Here is a 13,523-nt window from a genome sequence, read left to right as displayed (position 1 = left end):
GAGATTCAAATAAATTTCGGGGGTGGGGGGGGAGCTCAGGCCTGCAAATCAAGTTAATTGATCGGGCTCGGGCCGGGCTGGATTTTTTGAGGAACAATCTACTCTGAAGATGTTCGTAGGACATACATATTCATAGTCAGCGCGACTAAACATACAATCATCCTGCTTCATGTAGTGATGCACGATAAATTATTTCTTACAGTTAACGTACCAAATCTTATTTTATTGTCCTGACAGCAGGCTTTATTTCTTTTCATGGACATAAGTAAACCGGCATATTGACGCATTCACAAATCACACGATCTGTAATCCGCTGCCAACAAACCAGTCTCGCTATACCAGCTGAAGCGGTGTTGGATTTCGCGGTGCAGGTGGATTTTAATTCCTCATAACTCCGCATGATTATCGCGCATTCCTCCTCCGTGAAGTAAGGTGCCCGGGCCATCGTCACAAGTAGTGTTTGACTCTGATCTCCGCCCCCTTTTATTTGAACACGCACTAACTCTGACTGGGGTGACACAGGTTCGACTAATCGACCTCATAATCAGCGTCGTAGCACCAATTGACCACAAACTAGATAACCAGGTTTTGTCAACTCCGGTTACCCGCTGGTAAGCAGGATTACTTCTGGGGAGGTTGAACTCCGTTCGTAGTATAGGCCACAGGCTGTTTCAGCGGACGGATATACGCAATCACGGCTGACGAAACCTTGATAAATGCGCTCTTTTTATCCAAGTTTCACGAGCTCGGGGACACTCGAAAAATTACTCTCATACTTCTCCTTGCTGAGCTAATCGGTACCTCAATGTGCGTTTGTGTGGAAATGGGAGTTCACGGACAGCAACAACAAAAAAATATTCACCTTCTCATCGAAACTAGTACATCTCTTTACACGGCAAGTAGAATTTCCCCCTACTCCTTGAAATGGATCCATTACAAGGGCGTAGGTTTGGTCTCAATATTGGTAGGGACAATATAACAGCATAACCTGCATGTACACTTTTGCTGGGGACGGACATTACCGTCATAAGACCCAACAGATTGGGTGAACGGGGGTCAGGGCTACAATTCTCACCACCAATTTGAACCGAATTAATTGATAGGCTAATGATCAATGCAAAAATATATCTGTATTGACGTACCAACTTTCACACTGCAAATTTAGAACGTTTTAATACGATTAGGCCTGTCGCGATAAAGAATTTTAGTGTGCGATAATTTATTTTGCTACAGCTCTCTTAGCGGCTAGGTTTAACTACATGAGCAAGATGTCCTATTTGTGGCTCGAATCCATCTGTGTCACGAACTGAAATAACAATATTTGCAGCATTATCTACAGTCACTGGTCTGGATTGATTTGGCCTTCTAAACTTCCATTCATCATGGCGGTTTATAATTCATCGATGTAGTATATGGACTATGTGTCCCATAATCACTCTGGGCTCACGTAGCCAATGGCATGGGAAGTAGCACATCTAGTTTGCCATTTCATGATATCTAGTGTGTGTGCGCATTAAAAAAAAAGTTAGCAAACGTCACAGAAGTCACGTCTGCTCATTACTGCACAACACCAGCATATGACAATCGACTTTCATAAACGGGACGAGTTTGAAGCACAGTGTTCTTAATTTGTGACTCAATGTTAATGTCCATTCAGCTGTCCGTTGTCAAAGCGAGGTTGTTCGTAGCAGCCAAGTCGATAACTATATTTTGGCGGACTTCGTTGTAAATATCCGTTGTTGTGCCAAAAAATAGCCGCCCCGCGTGAAATGTCACCCCTGACGGGAGCGCCCACACGTCAACAACACCGGCACGCTGGAGATGGTCCACAGTCAATCCAGAGCACTGACGCGGCGAGTATACCTTGAACAATAGGGTATAATTGGAAAGATTAGGTCCGGCTCTATTTTTTGCCGGACCTGGAACGAAGATGCATTTCGCGCAGGATACGAACTTTTAACAGCATGTCTGCCGCACGCGCGCACACACGTGCACGCGATGCGATAAATCGCAGCGGAAAAATGACCGCCTTCATTTTTATTTATTGTGCGATAAATGGAATTATTGCATATTGCAACAGGCAAGTTTGAATGAATTTGCGCTGAGCGGCGGGTCAGAGTGCCGCCGCGCTAATGTGTCAACAACGCATTCAATAGCAGAAAATGCAGGGCTGTTACAGCAGACGGATATATGCAATCACGGCTGACGAACCCTTAATTAATGCGCTTTTTCCCCCCAAGTTTCACGAGCTCTGAGACACTCGAAAAAGGTCTCTTATACCTCTCCTTGCTAAGCTAAATGGTCTAAGCTAAAGCTAAGCTAAAATCACCGAAACTAGTAAAACTCTTTACACGGCAATTAGAATTTCCCTCTACACCTTGAAATGGCTCCATTACAAGGACATAGGTTTGGTCTTAATATTGGTGGGGACAATATAACAGCATAACCTGCATGTACACTTTTTGCTGGGAACAGGAAATTAATAAAACCAAACTGATTAGGTGAACGGGGATCAGGGCTTAATTTCTCACCAATATGAACCTAATTAATGGCGTACCGCACGCAGGCTATTTTTAGACCGTGACTTCGCATCGTAAAGCGGAAGTAAAGCCGAAGTGGGACATTATAGACCCGCCCTCGCATAGACGCAACGTAATTTGTGCTACATTTCTCCGGTAATCTTTCAAAAACGAACATACCGATCACGCATTGCTTTTTTGGAACTTGTAGAAACGACTCTAGACATTACGACACATGAAAGATGTTTTCTTCATACGTTTCCGGAAACTAAAAACTCGGGAGGAAAAAATGTGAAGACCGAATCAACTTGCGCGGACTTTAACACCAGCTAGGTGAATCCATTCACATTTCATATGCAGTAAACATTATGTTGGGTTGGCATGGTCTTTCAGAGGACAAAGAGGTAAGCCATTTTTATATTTTTAACTTATTTTTTTAGCGTAACGTTGTGCCCTATTGCTTCTGTCTGACAATGAATGACCTTAAAAGAATTACAATGGTATCTTACTGCCACTGTTACCATTTCTGTTATATATATATATATATATATAAAAAAAACTTTAGTAAGGGGGAAGTGTAAATAAATTATAGAATTAAGATGTGTTATCAATGAAAAAATTAAAAGTGTTCGTTGGCTGTCACTGAGTAGCATTTGCGATCGCTACACAAAGCTAACTAAATTACCCCCAAGAACGGTAAGAGACGTAGGACAACCAGAGGATATATAAGAAGGACAGGGCTGATGGTAAAGGATAGCTTGTTGAAACAGGAGAATGTCATTGTCAGTCGCGTCGATAAAAAAGCTAAAGCTATGCTTAGGTCGGCTCGTTTTTTTAGTCTTTTTCAGCCTTCGACACTAAAGCCATCTCTTTAACTGAACATTTTTATGTTCTTCCACATCTTTGCCAGTCAATTTGGCACCAGGCACATCATTTTCGGAGAGAATTGGTAGGTTTAGCTCTGTAAACATCTCCTTCGTACACAATTTCTATTCATTTCCTATTAGGGACAAACGGTAGGGACAAACGGTGGTTTGTCCCTACTTAAACCTACCTACCTAAAAAAATAGGTATGCACAAACCAAAATCGACTCCCGTCTTTGGACGTCATTTCTTCTAACATGAATCAACACGGTTTAAAGTGCAAGTGAATAGATGTGCTAATGGAAAAAAAAGAAAAACAAAAAAGTACCAGAATCAAAAAAGGAGAAAAACCTGAATAGCAAGTGCCTGCTTTTCACAACACCGCGAGAAGAGAATTGTGCCCAGGAGAACAAAGCTGACTGGCTTGCTGGCCTGCTTTCAAAGATGTATAAAAGCGCCTTACTCTTTAAACGAATGTCAACAACTGAAATTTCCATGCGCAGCAACGGCATGAAAAAAACCTGTTTTTTCACACTTAGAATAGAAATGATTTTTACACACAGCCCCAGGTGTTTAAAGTGTGTTAAATCAAAGCTCAGCCATTTGTAGAGCGCGTCGCAGAAAAGATTTAACATTGACAGCAACTTACACAAGCATATATTGCTGCGAAGCCAGGAAAAAGGCTTGGTGTCACGTCCTTATTTGATACATTTTAGCTTGATAGGTTTGATGCCACAAGTGTGACAAATGTTACATTTTAATAAGATCGTTTTACAGTTTTTATTGTGATGAGTTCAGTTCCGTGTTGGGCTAAACAAAACAAAGAGATGCCATCCAGTTTGTTTTTGGCAGAGCTCATTGGTCGGTATGTGTGCCTTCTTTTTTGTGTTTTATGAAGCCACATTATTAGTTGTGTAATTACAATGTTCTTTTACGATACTGTGAGAAAAAAAGGGCAAGTGTTCCGAAAGATTGAAGATTAAAAACCTGCAAGGACCATTGTTCTTAGCCAGAAGGAATTGCTTTCTTTTGTCTTGCCTTATGAGAACGTCAAAGTGATCACGCTTAAATTGACGTTAGAATGTGTGTCGTTTTAATTTTTGTCTGTCTTTTAGACCAAATGCTACGAGTTACATTTAGTTTGTGACGATACCTCCGTGAAGTTGGCCCCCCATCAAATTTATATTAAAATAATGTCAATCATTTGTGCTAGGTTTGTGCTCGTTTGTGCTGTTAAAAGTTTTGTTTGTTCTGCTATCGTTTCATAGATATTGAGATATTAATTTCGAGTGATATCTTCACCCGCAGCTCTTCCGTATCCTAACTCTCGCGGGCGACGGAGCATACCAACTCTTTCTTAACAGAGGGGTGTCCCAACAACTAGCACAAACAAATTGCACCACTTTGGGTCCATTTTGCCGTAAATGGCAGACATGAGATATTAATTTCAAGTGATGTTGTCACTCGCAGTATCCCATTTACTGCAAAATGGACCCGAAATGGTGCCATTTGTTGTGTTATATTTGCGCTAGTTGTTAGGACACCTCTCTGTTATTGAGAAAGTTGGTACGCTCCATGAGCCACTGGAGTTAGGATACGGAACGGCTGCGAGTGACGTCATCACGTGAAATTAATATGTCAATATCTATAAAGTGATAGCAGCACAAAGATTTTTACAGCACAAACCTAGCATTAACAAATGGCACCATTGCTTTCCGTTCCGCCGTAGATGGGGGGGCTGCGTGACGTCATCACTACAAATTGAAAGCATAATATCTACAAACCATTGCAGCACAAACAAAAATGTTTACAGCACAAACAAAGCAAAAACGATTGAAGCCATTTTTAGCCATTTTTTATTCAAATAGGGGGCTGGTTGACCTCAAATTGTCCTATGACAGAATTGTAAATATCTCAAAAACGATAGCAGCACAAACAAAACTTTTTCCAGCACAAACATAGTTCAAACGATTCACATCATTTTTCTATAAATTCGTGTCTGATGGGGGGCCAACTTCAAGGAGGTTGTGATGATAACTCAGCACAGACATTCAAAACTTAAAGCAACATTGCATATTCTCCCTTGCCAAGGTAAGAAAACAAACCTTATCATGTGTTTCAAAACAAGCAAGGCTGAAGAGAACACCGGTAAAATGTCACACGTTGTGAACATATAACGGAAACAACTTTCATCTCATGAAACGAAAACTGACATTTGTCTCGTTATGTTTTCGTCTCCTAAGACACATTTTTAGATCGTCATCGCCAGAAAAAAATTGTTTGTCGAAAAAAAATTGTTGTTGTCGTCATCGTAGACAAAAACAAAAGCCAATAATTGCCTGTGTGATATCGGCCAATGTCCTCACTGTACTGATACCACATCTTTTGGGGAAAAAAAAAATCCATTTTCATTACTACATACTCACTTAAATATTGCTATCATGGCTTCGTCAGACACTGCTTGGTGGGCATTGACAGTGCTAGACATCCAATCCATTAGAGGTAGGAGGGTTGGCAGCGAATGGACGAACGTTACTTCAAACGGACTGGATGTCTACTCGCGATAAACTCATTTCAATTTACAGCAGAAGGATGACTGGACGCCTATCATCATATTGGGAAGGGCAACAAGTGCTCCTTTTTTTATGGCGGCCATCTCTGTTAGTGTTGTAAACTAGATCTCACAGAGTACATTTTGCGCAGGCTCAGCGCCTTATTTCTTAGCAACCCGCCGATACCGATGACGTCATATTAATGCCGTATCGGTACTTACGCTAGTATCGGTATCAATGCAACAACACTGAACTTTTTCTTGCTGGCAGGGCAAATCTCTTATAACAACAACATCAAATATAATATATATCAACTTACCTGAATAACCTCTATCCCTCTTTTCCTGCAAAACAAACAAGGCAAAGTATGAGTGAGATAAAAGCCCAGTCAATAACACATAACTGGTCATATGAAGATAGTTGATGATCATGTGGAATTTGGTGGATGCATTAGTACTATCGATAAAGAGATATGTTGGGTGATGTCTCACTATGGATCAATACAGCCGGGTCAAGTGTTTCCTGGTTCTGTATATTATTGTTATAGAAAAGCTTTGTCGTTATGATAACTATAAGGGAAGAATTTTGACAAATAATTATATCACTAGACAAGCCACATCAAAGCTGTGTATAAATTACCATAATTTTCGCATTATAAGACTATAAGCCGCCACCCACAAAATTTGGCACGAAAACAGCATTTGTTCATAGATAAGCTGCACTGGACTATAAACCGCAGCTGTCCTCATTGTATTATGGGATATTTACACCGAAAGATATTAACCACTAACACTTTATTTGACAGCGGCATCATACAACTGTCATAAGACTACAGGAAATTAGCCACCATGAAGCCTTCAACCAATTGGCTTCCTTGCTTCAAGAAGCTTCATTTGGCCATCACTGCTCCCTTGGGAGAGACAGTCAACCTCTGCCGCCACCTGCTGTCAACACTGTTGTTGTCCAACATGCCTCCTAGCACGCATTGCAGCCCTACAGATGTAAATAACAATCAAAATTCATGTTCTGTGCTAATTATTTCTTCGGGTACTGTTCCGGTTGTTTCATCAATTGCTAGTTATGGTATTTGGTAACAGTTTAATTGACAGTGGTGCCATAAGACTCATTAGACAATCATAATTATGACATGACACCGTCATGAGCATGAGAAAATGCTTATGACAGATATCACTTTGTGTCATTTGGCAAATTATCGCACTTGTGAATGGATGTAAAAGATCCAAGCTGGACATAAATGGAGTTAGCAACATAATTTGCCGGATGACACTTAATGACATCTGTCATAAGCATTCAGTAATGCCCATGATAGTGTCATGTCATAATTATGACAGTCATATGATGCCGCTGTCAAATAAAGTGTTACCTATAAACCCCCAAAAAATCAACAACTAAGCCGCATTGGACTATAAGCTGTAGGATTTAGAATGAAGGAAAAAAGTAGTCCGGAAATTACGGTTGTAAAGGACAGGAAAGTAAATAAATAAAAACTTATGCCTCCAGTATTTTTACACAAGGACCAAAAAACAAAAAAAAAAACTTTTCGTGCTCAGCCTTGTACATCCTAGTAATTTTTTTTGGGTTACATCCCCATGACAACAGAAGCACGGCTATTCGCCACTACACAACAATGTAGACATTTAATACTGCAGCTGCTGGCTCATTTCAAGCACTTAGATATGGAGGTCGTCCAGAACGAACCAAAAGAATCCGGCGGGACGGCACGAGAATGTGAAGGAGCAGGCAAGATTTGATTGTCATAGATGGTATCTATCAACTCTTGACTTTGGCGTAGGGTAAAAGGTGCAGCTGCCTGACACTACATGTAGACAGGTTACAAATGTATGTGGGTGTGTCAGTAGCCTGAAGTAACCCCATAGAGATAACAAAGAGCGCCTGTTATGGTAATTCCACACTAAATGCGCCTGATCAGTTTCCTTCAACGACCAAAATATGACAGGGACTTTGCCCTTTTCTGTAGTGGCTACAGTCACTTAGTGTCAAACTCATTTATGGCAATTAGATGTCTTATTTCTCTGTGGTGCCATTTGTTTGTGCTACGTTCTCGTTAGTTTTTGGCACACCCATCTGTTATTGGGAGAGTTGGTACGCTCCGTCAGCCGCGGGAGTTGGATATGGAATAGCTGCGAGTGACGTCTTCATTTGAAATTGACATCTCAATATCGATAAAACGATAGCAGCACAAACAAATTTTTTTACAGCACAAAGGAGCACAAACGTAGCATAAACGTGGCACCGTTTCGGGTCCATTTTGCAATAAATGGGGGTCTGCATGACATGACATCTAATTTAATATTTTCTAATCCCCCATTTACTGCAAAATGGACCCAAAGGGGTACCATTTGTTTGTACTACGTTTGCACTAGTTGTTAGGACACCCCTCTGTTATTGAAAGAGTTGGTACGCGCTGTAAAATTAAATAAATAAACTAGTAGCTCGCCATTGTTGTTCACGACGCAGGGCGGTGACGTCACATGGCCACGGTGCCGTACTTCACAGTTCACTCTTTAACTAGGTAAGGTAGGGATTTAAATACACCACAAGGTGTCAATGGCGAGTTTTAAATTACTAAAAGATCAAGCCAATGAGTGCGTTTTGTCCCTCGACTGACGCCGTAGTTTCCTGTTTAGTCTGGGTCCATTGTGATTTACGTTCACTTAAGTGTTGTCTTCACAACAAACAAGACTCCTGATAATGACTCCCGCCATCATAGTTTTTATATTGTGACTGAAAAATATTGCCATACAGTGTATTTCTTGAGCTAAACGAGTTACTAAAATGTTTAAATAGAGTTTGACCATAGTCTGAGTAAGTCTTATGTGTATTTTGCATATCTATTTTGATTGTGAATTTGTGAATGCCAGTTGTCTTTGCATTGTTGTTTAACTGTGTGAGAATAAGGCTTCATTAATACAGATTGAAGCACTTTTCTTTTTGTGGACATTATGTTTTGAGAGATATGAATATTATGAATATGAAAAGTTCGTCGCAAGGAGACCTAGTGTCATGTACAGAAGTCCATTTGTTATTGTTTAATTGTTTTTATTACCTTGTTTTTAATCTCTTGCTTGTGTTGTGTTGTTGTGATTTGGACATTGAGTCTGTTAATAAAATCTATTATTTTTGTTGTATTTTCAATACATGATACTTATGTTTGTTGTGAAGGAGTTGCCAAAGCTTAAGCCAACAAACGGCACGAGCTACGAATCTGAATGCCTGTGTCCACTCTCCTTTCTCTCTGCCTTACACCCCACTGTGGATTAAAGGAAAACTACAGCGTCAGTCAAGGGACAAAACACACTCATCGGCTTGATTCCTAATTAATTTAAAACTCGCCATTGACACCTTGTGCCTTAAATCATTCTAGAGCTGTCCCGACTAGTCGACATAGTCGACGTCATCGATGACGTAAATCCGTCGACGAGGACAACATCCCGTCGACGGTTAATGAAGGGTTAAAAAAATATATGCGTGGAAAGTTAGAATGTCGGATGCTCTGTTTGCAAGCGGGGAAAGCGGCACAAAGCCAAAAAAGCGCACCAGAGTGTCCAAAACATTGACTTATTTCAAAGAAACAAAGGAGAGTACACTCTTCTGTCCTGTCTCTTCAATGCCAAGCTCGGCTGCACGTCGGCCGTGAATAAACACCTCAAGCGCCTTCACGCAGTTGTTAATTTTTTTTTTTGTACACCAGAGGGTGCTGTCGCTTTACTAAATAATAATGTTTCATTGACAATGGGCCTATAAGTGCTATTAGTATTGTTCTTAATGCTAATTGAAAGGTTTATTTTATGGTATAGAAAATTATATAAGATTAAAAGGTCATAAATATATACAGTATATACAGTGATTGCACTCAAGGGAGAGATTGTCAATGATAAAGTAATAAATTAAGGTAAAGGCAATTCATATAGGCAATTCATTGATATATAAATAAGGTTTAAAAGGAAAAAGGTGAAAAGTTTTTGTTAATTTCTAATTGTGTTGCTTTATTTGTGTGCACCGTAGCTCTTACAGTGTGTTTACATCAAGGATGGAATAAAAGTTGTAAACCATCAGTTTAAGAGACCATCTTTTCAATCGGGATGCTACACTAGTTAATTCTATCAGCATTTGAACTCATAGTTTATTTGTGATTTATTATTGTTATTTACGTGTTTATTTGTACTTTAATAAATAATTTGAGTGTTCCAATATGTTTTTTGTGAATTGATAAGCGTCAACAAAAATTTCATTGCTAAATTAGTAAAAAAAAAAAAAAAAAAAAATTTTTTTTAATTATTAGATTAGTCGACTAATCGTAAAAATAGTCGGCTGACTAATCGGGAGAAAATTAGTCGTTTGGGACAGCCCTAAATCATTCCCTTACATAATTGAAGAGTGATTCGTTTTTTTTGTTTTTTTTTTTAGATTGACATGTGGAATTCCGGCTGCGTGGCCATGTGACGTCACCGCCCTGCTATGTCTACAACAATGGCAACTTACTGGTTAAAATAATTTTACAAATTTTATTGAAACGAAAATAATAAGATGGGGTTTTAATATCAAATTTTTATAAATCGTACTAAGATTTATCTTAAAGTAAAAGTATTTTATTTTGTTTAGTGATGGAGGATACACTGCCCTCTGGTGGCAGCATTGGGTCTGGCTGGACTGGCTTATGACTGAGGAGCAGACTCTTGTCTGTCATGGATAAAGGACAGCTGCGCTCTGGTTTAGCCCACCTAAGGCTGTAAGTTGTTTCCGCTAATATATGTTTGTGTATGCATTTGTAATTAAGTTTAGAGCTACAGTTTGTGGAGTTATGTGTGAGCGATTTGCTATGAGAATTGTAAATACGTTAGCTAATTGCTTTTTATTCTTTTTCTGCTTTATTTCTATTTCTGATTTCAATTTAATGTGATTTTCACAAATAATTTTCACGTTCTTTTGATTTAATGTGATTTTTATGACCTTCATGTGATGTAAAGCCCTTTGAATTGCCTTGTGTTGAATTGTGCTATAAAAATTAATTTGCCTTGCCTTGCCTTAGATAGCAGACTTTTATTAGGAAAATTAAGCCAACTTAGATGGATGTTTGAACACCAATTGTTTTGTGTCAAGTGTTTTACTGTTAAAATTTGTGTCGTTTTGAACATAAGTGTACATCTGTGTGTTACAGCTTTACAAATTGTCAAAAGTGAAGGAAGTAAAAAGCTTCAAAAAGCACAATGGCCTTGTTTGATGTCTGTCAAACTGAACAACCTCACGTTAAGTGATGACAGAACACGTCATATTTATAAAGTAAAGTATAACATAAGATACTCTGAGGTACAATAAGGTATTGTTTATGCGACAAAAAAAAAATAAAACCGACTGGAGAAAAAACAGCTGATGAGACGCACATCGTAAAGTTGAAATCACTTAAGTTGGGTACATTATAACCCGGGGACCACTTGTATCTAAAAAACGATAGCAGCACAAACGAAACTTTTTTTACAGCACAAACCAGCACAAACAAAGCATAACGATTGACACCATTTTTAATCAAAATGTGGGGCTGGTTGACCTCATATTGACCTATAAAATAATTGTAAATATCTTAAAAATGATAGCAGCACAAATAAAGCGTTTTACCGCACAAACATAGCACAAACGATTGACATCATCTTTGTAGAAATTTGCGTCTGTTCGGGGGACAACTTCACGGAGGTGAAACTTTTGGTCCAAAAATTGACCGCCGATTGAGCGCTGATTGATTATTTTTGTGGGTCAATGCTAGCTAAAGGGAATAAAAATAGTGATTTTGGGGGTGCTGGAGTTCAATTTGAACTGAAGTGAATAGGAAGTGTTTTTTCCTGGGTCCAATCATATTGCCCATGAAGTCAAATGACTTCAGAGGGTCCAGTGAGTGATTTGTTTTTTTTTGTTCTTCAGCTTCAAGTTAATTGTTCAAATCGGATTAAAAAATGTTTTATGATGTACACAGTTTGAGCCCATTAGAGTTAGTTCTAGTTGAAATATTCCAGAGGATATAGTTTCTTAGTGAACCGAAAGTCCATTGATGGGCCTTTTCAGGGCTGCACTGTGTTTTAACTTCAGACGTTTTTCAGGTAAATCTGCATCCTAACGAACTGGTTACGGTCACGTGTTTTGAGCTTGGTGGATGATCAACTAACTTAACTACAGGTGGTTATCCTCTGGCAAATGGAATAATAACAAATTATTGAAAGCACACACTGTATGTGAGTCCATTGGACTCATTGGTTGGCTGACAGAAAGTCAAATGAAATAGTGAAAGCACTTCATGTTGTGTTTTGCGTCCTGAAAATTTGGCAACCAGAATTTTGGGCGGGCAGCTCAGCCTTAATGGATCAGCTATTTTACAAACTAGTTATGAGCTGGGGGAGGTTTTCAAACGGCCGCACGCAATGACGCCACTTTAAGCTTAAGTGGCTTGCACCTGAGCGGCCAGATTCTATTGCCACATGACGAAAACAGGGACAAACCACCTGCGGGGGGTTTCATTGTGCCGCTTTTTTTGTGTGTGTTTTCTAGGAAAGAATTCAGAAAATGTGCCATTCTCTCATCACAAAATGAACATGACGTCATTGTTTGGCTGAAACCTGCATATTACAAGACGGCAACTCCAGAAATAGTTGAGTAACGACCTCCTGATAATACAAAATGCAGCTGATGTCGGCACATGGGGGCCCTACCAACTCTGACTTCCATCTTTTCCTTCCTCTTGAAAATGACTTTTCATTTCTCAAACAGTGACGGGGGAAATAAATGTCAGTAAAAAAAGAGAACTACGGTAAACGGCGTCCCTAAGCAGAGGCAATCGCATGTCAGGGGAGTGGGGGATTCCCTTCAAATTCATTCTTTCTCGTCTTATTCTCACTCTTTCTTAACCCTCCGTGGTAAACCGAGGTTGGATCTAGAGCGGGAGCTGGCGGCAGTTTTGAAGAGATTAAAAATGTTTTGAGGATTACAGTGTTGTAATCTGCAGTGGCTCAATCAGGTCACTTTGTGAGGCAACCACCCTCTTGCCCCTGTAAAAACTAGATCGAGCAGCATTCATTCTGCTAGGGTTGTGACAATATATCAAAGAGGTGATCGATATCGATATACTTTGTAGCCAAAAGGTTACAATATGTTCCCACCAAGAATCGATATTTTAAAAGAAAAAAAAGGAACCAACATCTTGCTACCAAAATCTTCCATTAGAATACGTTAGCTCACTGGCCGTCCAAATCATTTTGACTGGTTTGGACATTGAGTGCCGCCAATAGCACTGAAACCAGAGCATGTCTTGTGGGCATTTACAGGTTCATTTTAGGGCAATAATAGGTTAGGTCATGTTCAATTTGAGACACTCAAGAATGTACCCAAATGAATAGGAAGTAACTTTCTTTCTCAGTAACCCAAAATCAACAGGAAGTGACCTGTAAATGCCTCAAAGGGAAAAGGGAATGACCAAAACTCAACAGGAAATGACCTGAATTACCCCCAAATAAATTCATTTGCTGCCACTGACGGCCATAGATATTCGATAATAGCGTAGGGG

The 13,523-nt window shown here is 39.5% G+C and overlaps 1 protein-coding gene across 2 annotated transcripts in view; it reads right to left on the bottom strand.

Annotated features, from left to right (window-relative positions):
* The window catches only part of itpk1b (inositol-tetrakisphosphate 1-kinase b), a 108,632-nt gene that overhangs the window by 77,111 nt on the left and 17,998 nt on the right, over nucleotides 1-13,523 (bottom strand). For both annotated transcript variants that reach the window (XM_057858564.1, XM_057858565.1), the window contains one exon: nucleotides 6,255-6,279. In XM_057858564.1, the coding sequence (XP_057714547.1) occupies nucleotides 6,255-6,279 (25 nt within the window). The remainder of the gene's footprint in view (nucleotides 1-6,254; nucleotides 6,280-13,523) is intronic.

This window comes from Corythoichthys intestinalis, chromosome 15 (genome assembly GCF_030265065.1).
Source record: "Corythoichthys intestinalis isolate RoL2023-P3 chromosome 15, ASM3026506v1, whole genome shotgun sequence".
Lineage (NCBI taxonomy): Eukaryota > Metazoa > Chordata > Actinopteri > Syngnathiformes > Syngnathidae > Corythoichthys > Corythoichthys intestinalis.
This window is presented reverse-complemented; position numbering and strand designations above follow the sequence as displayed.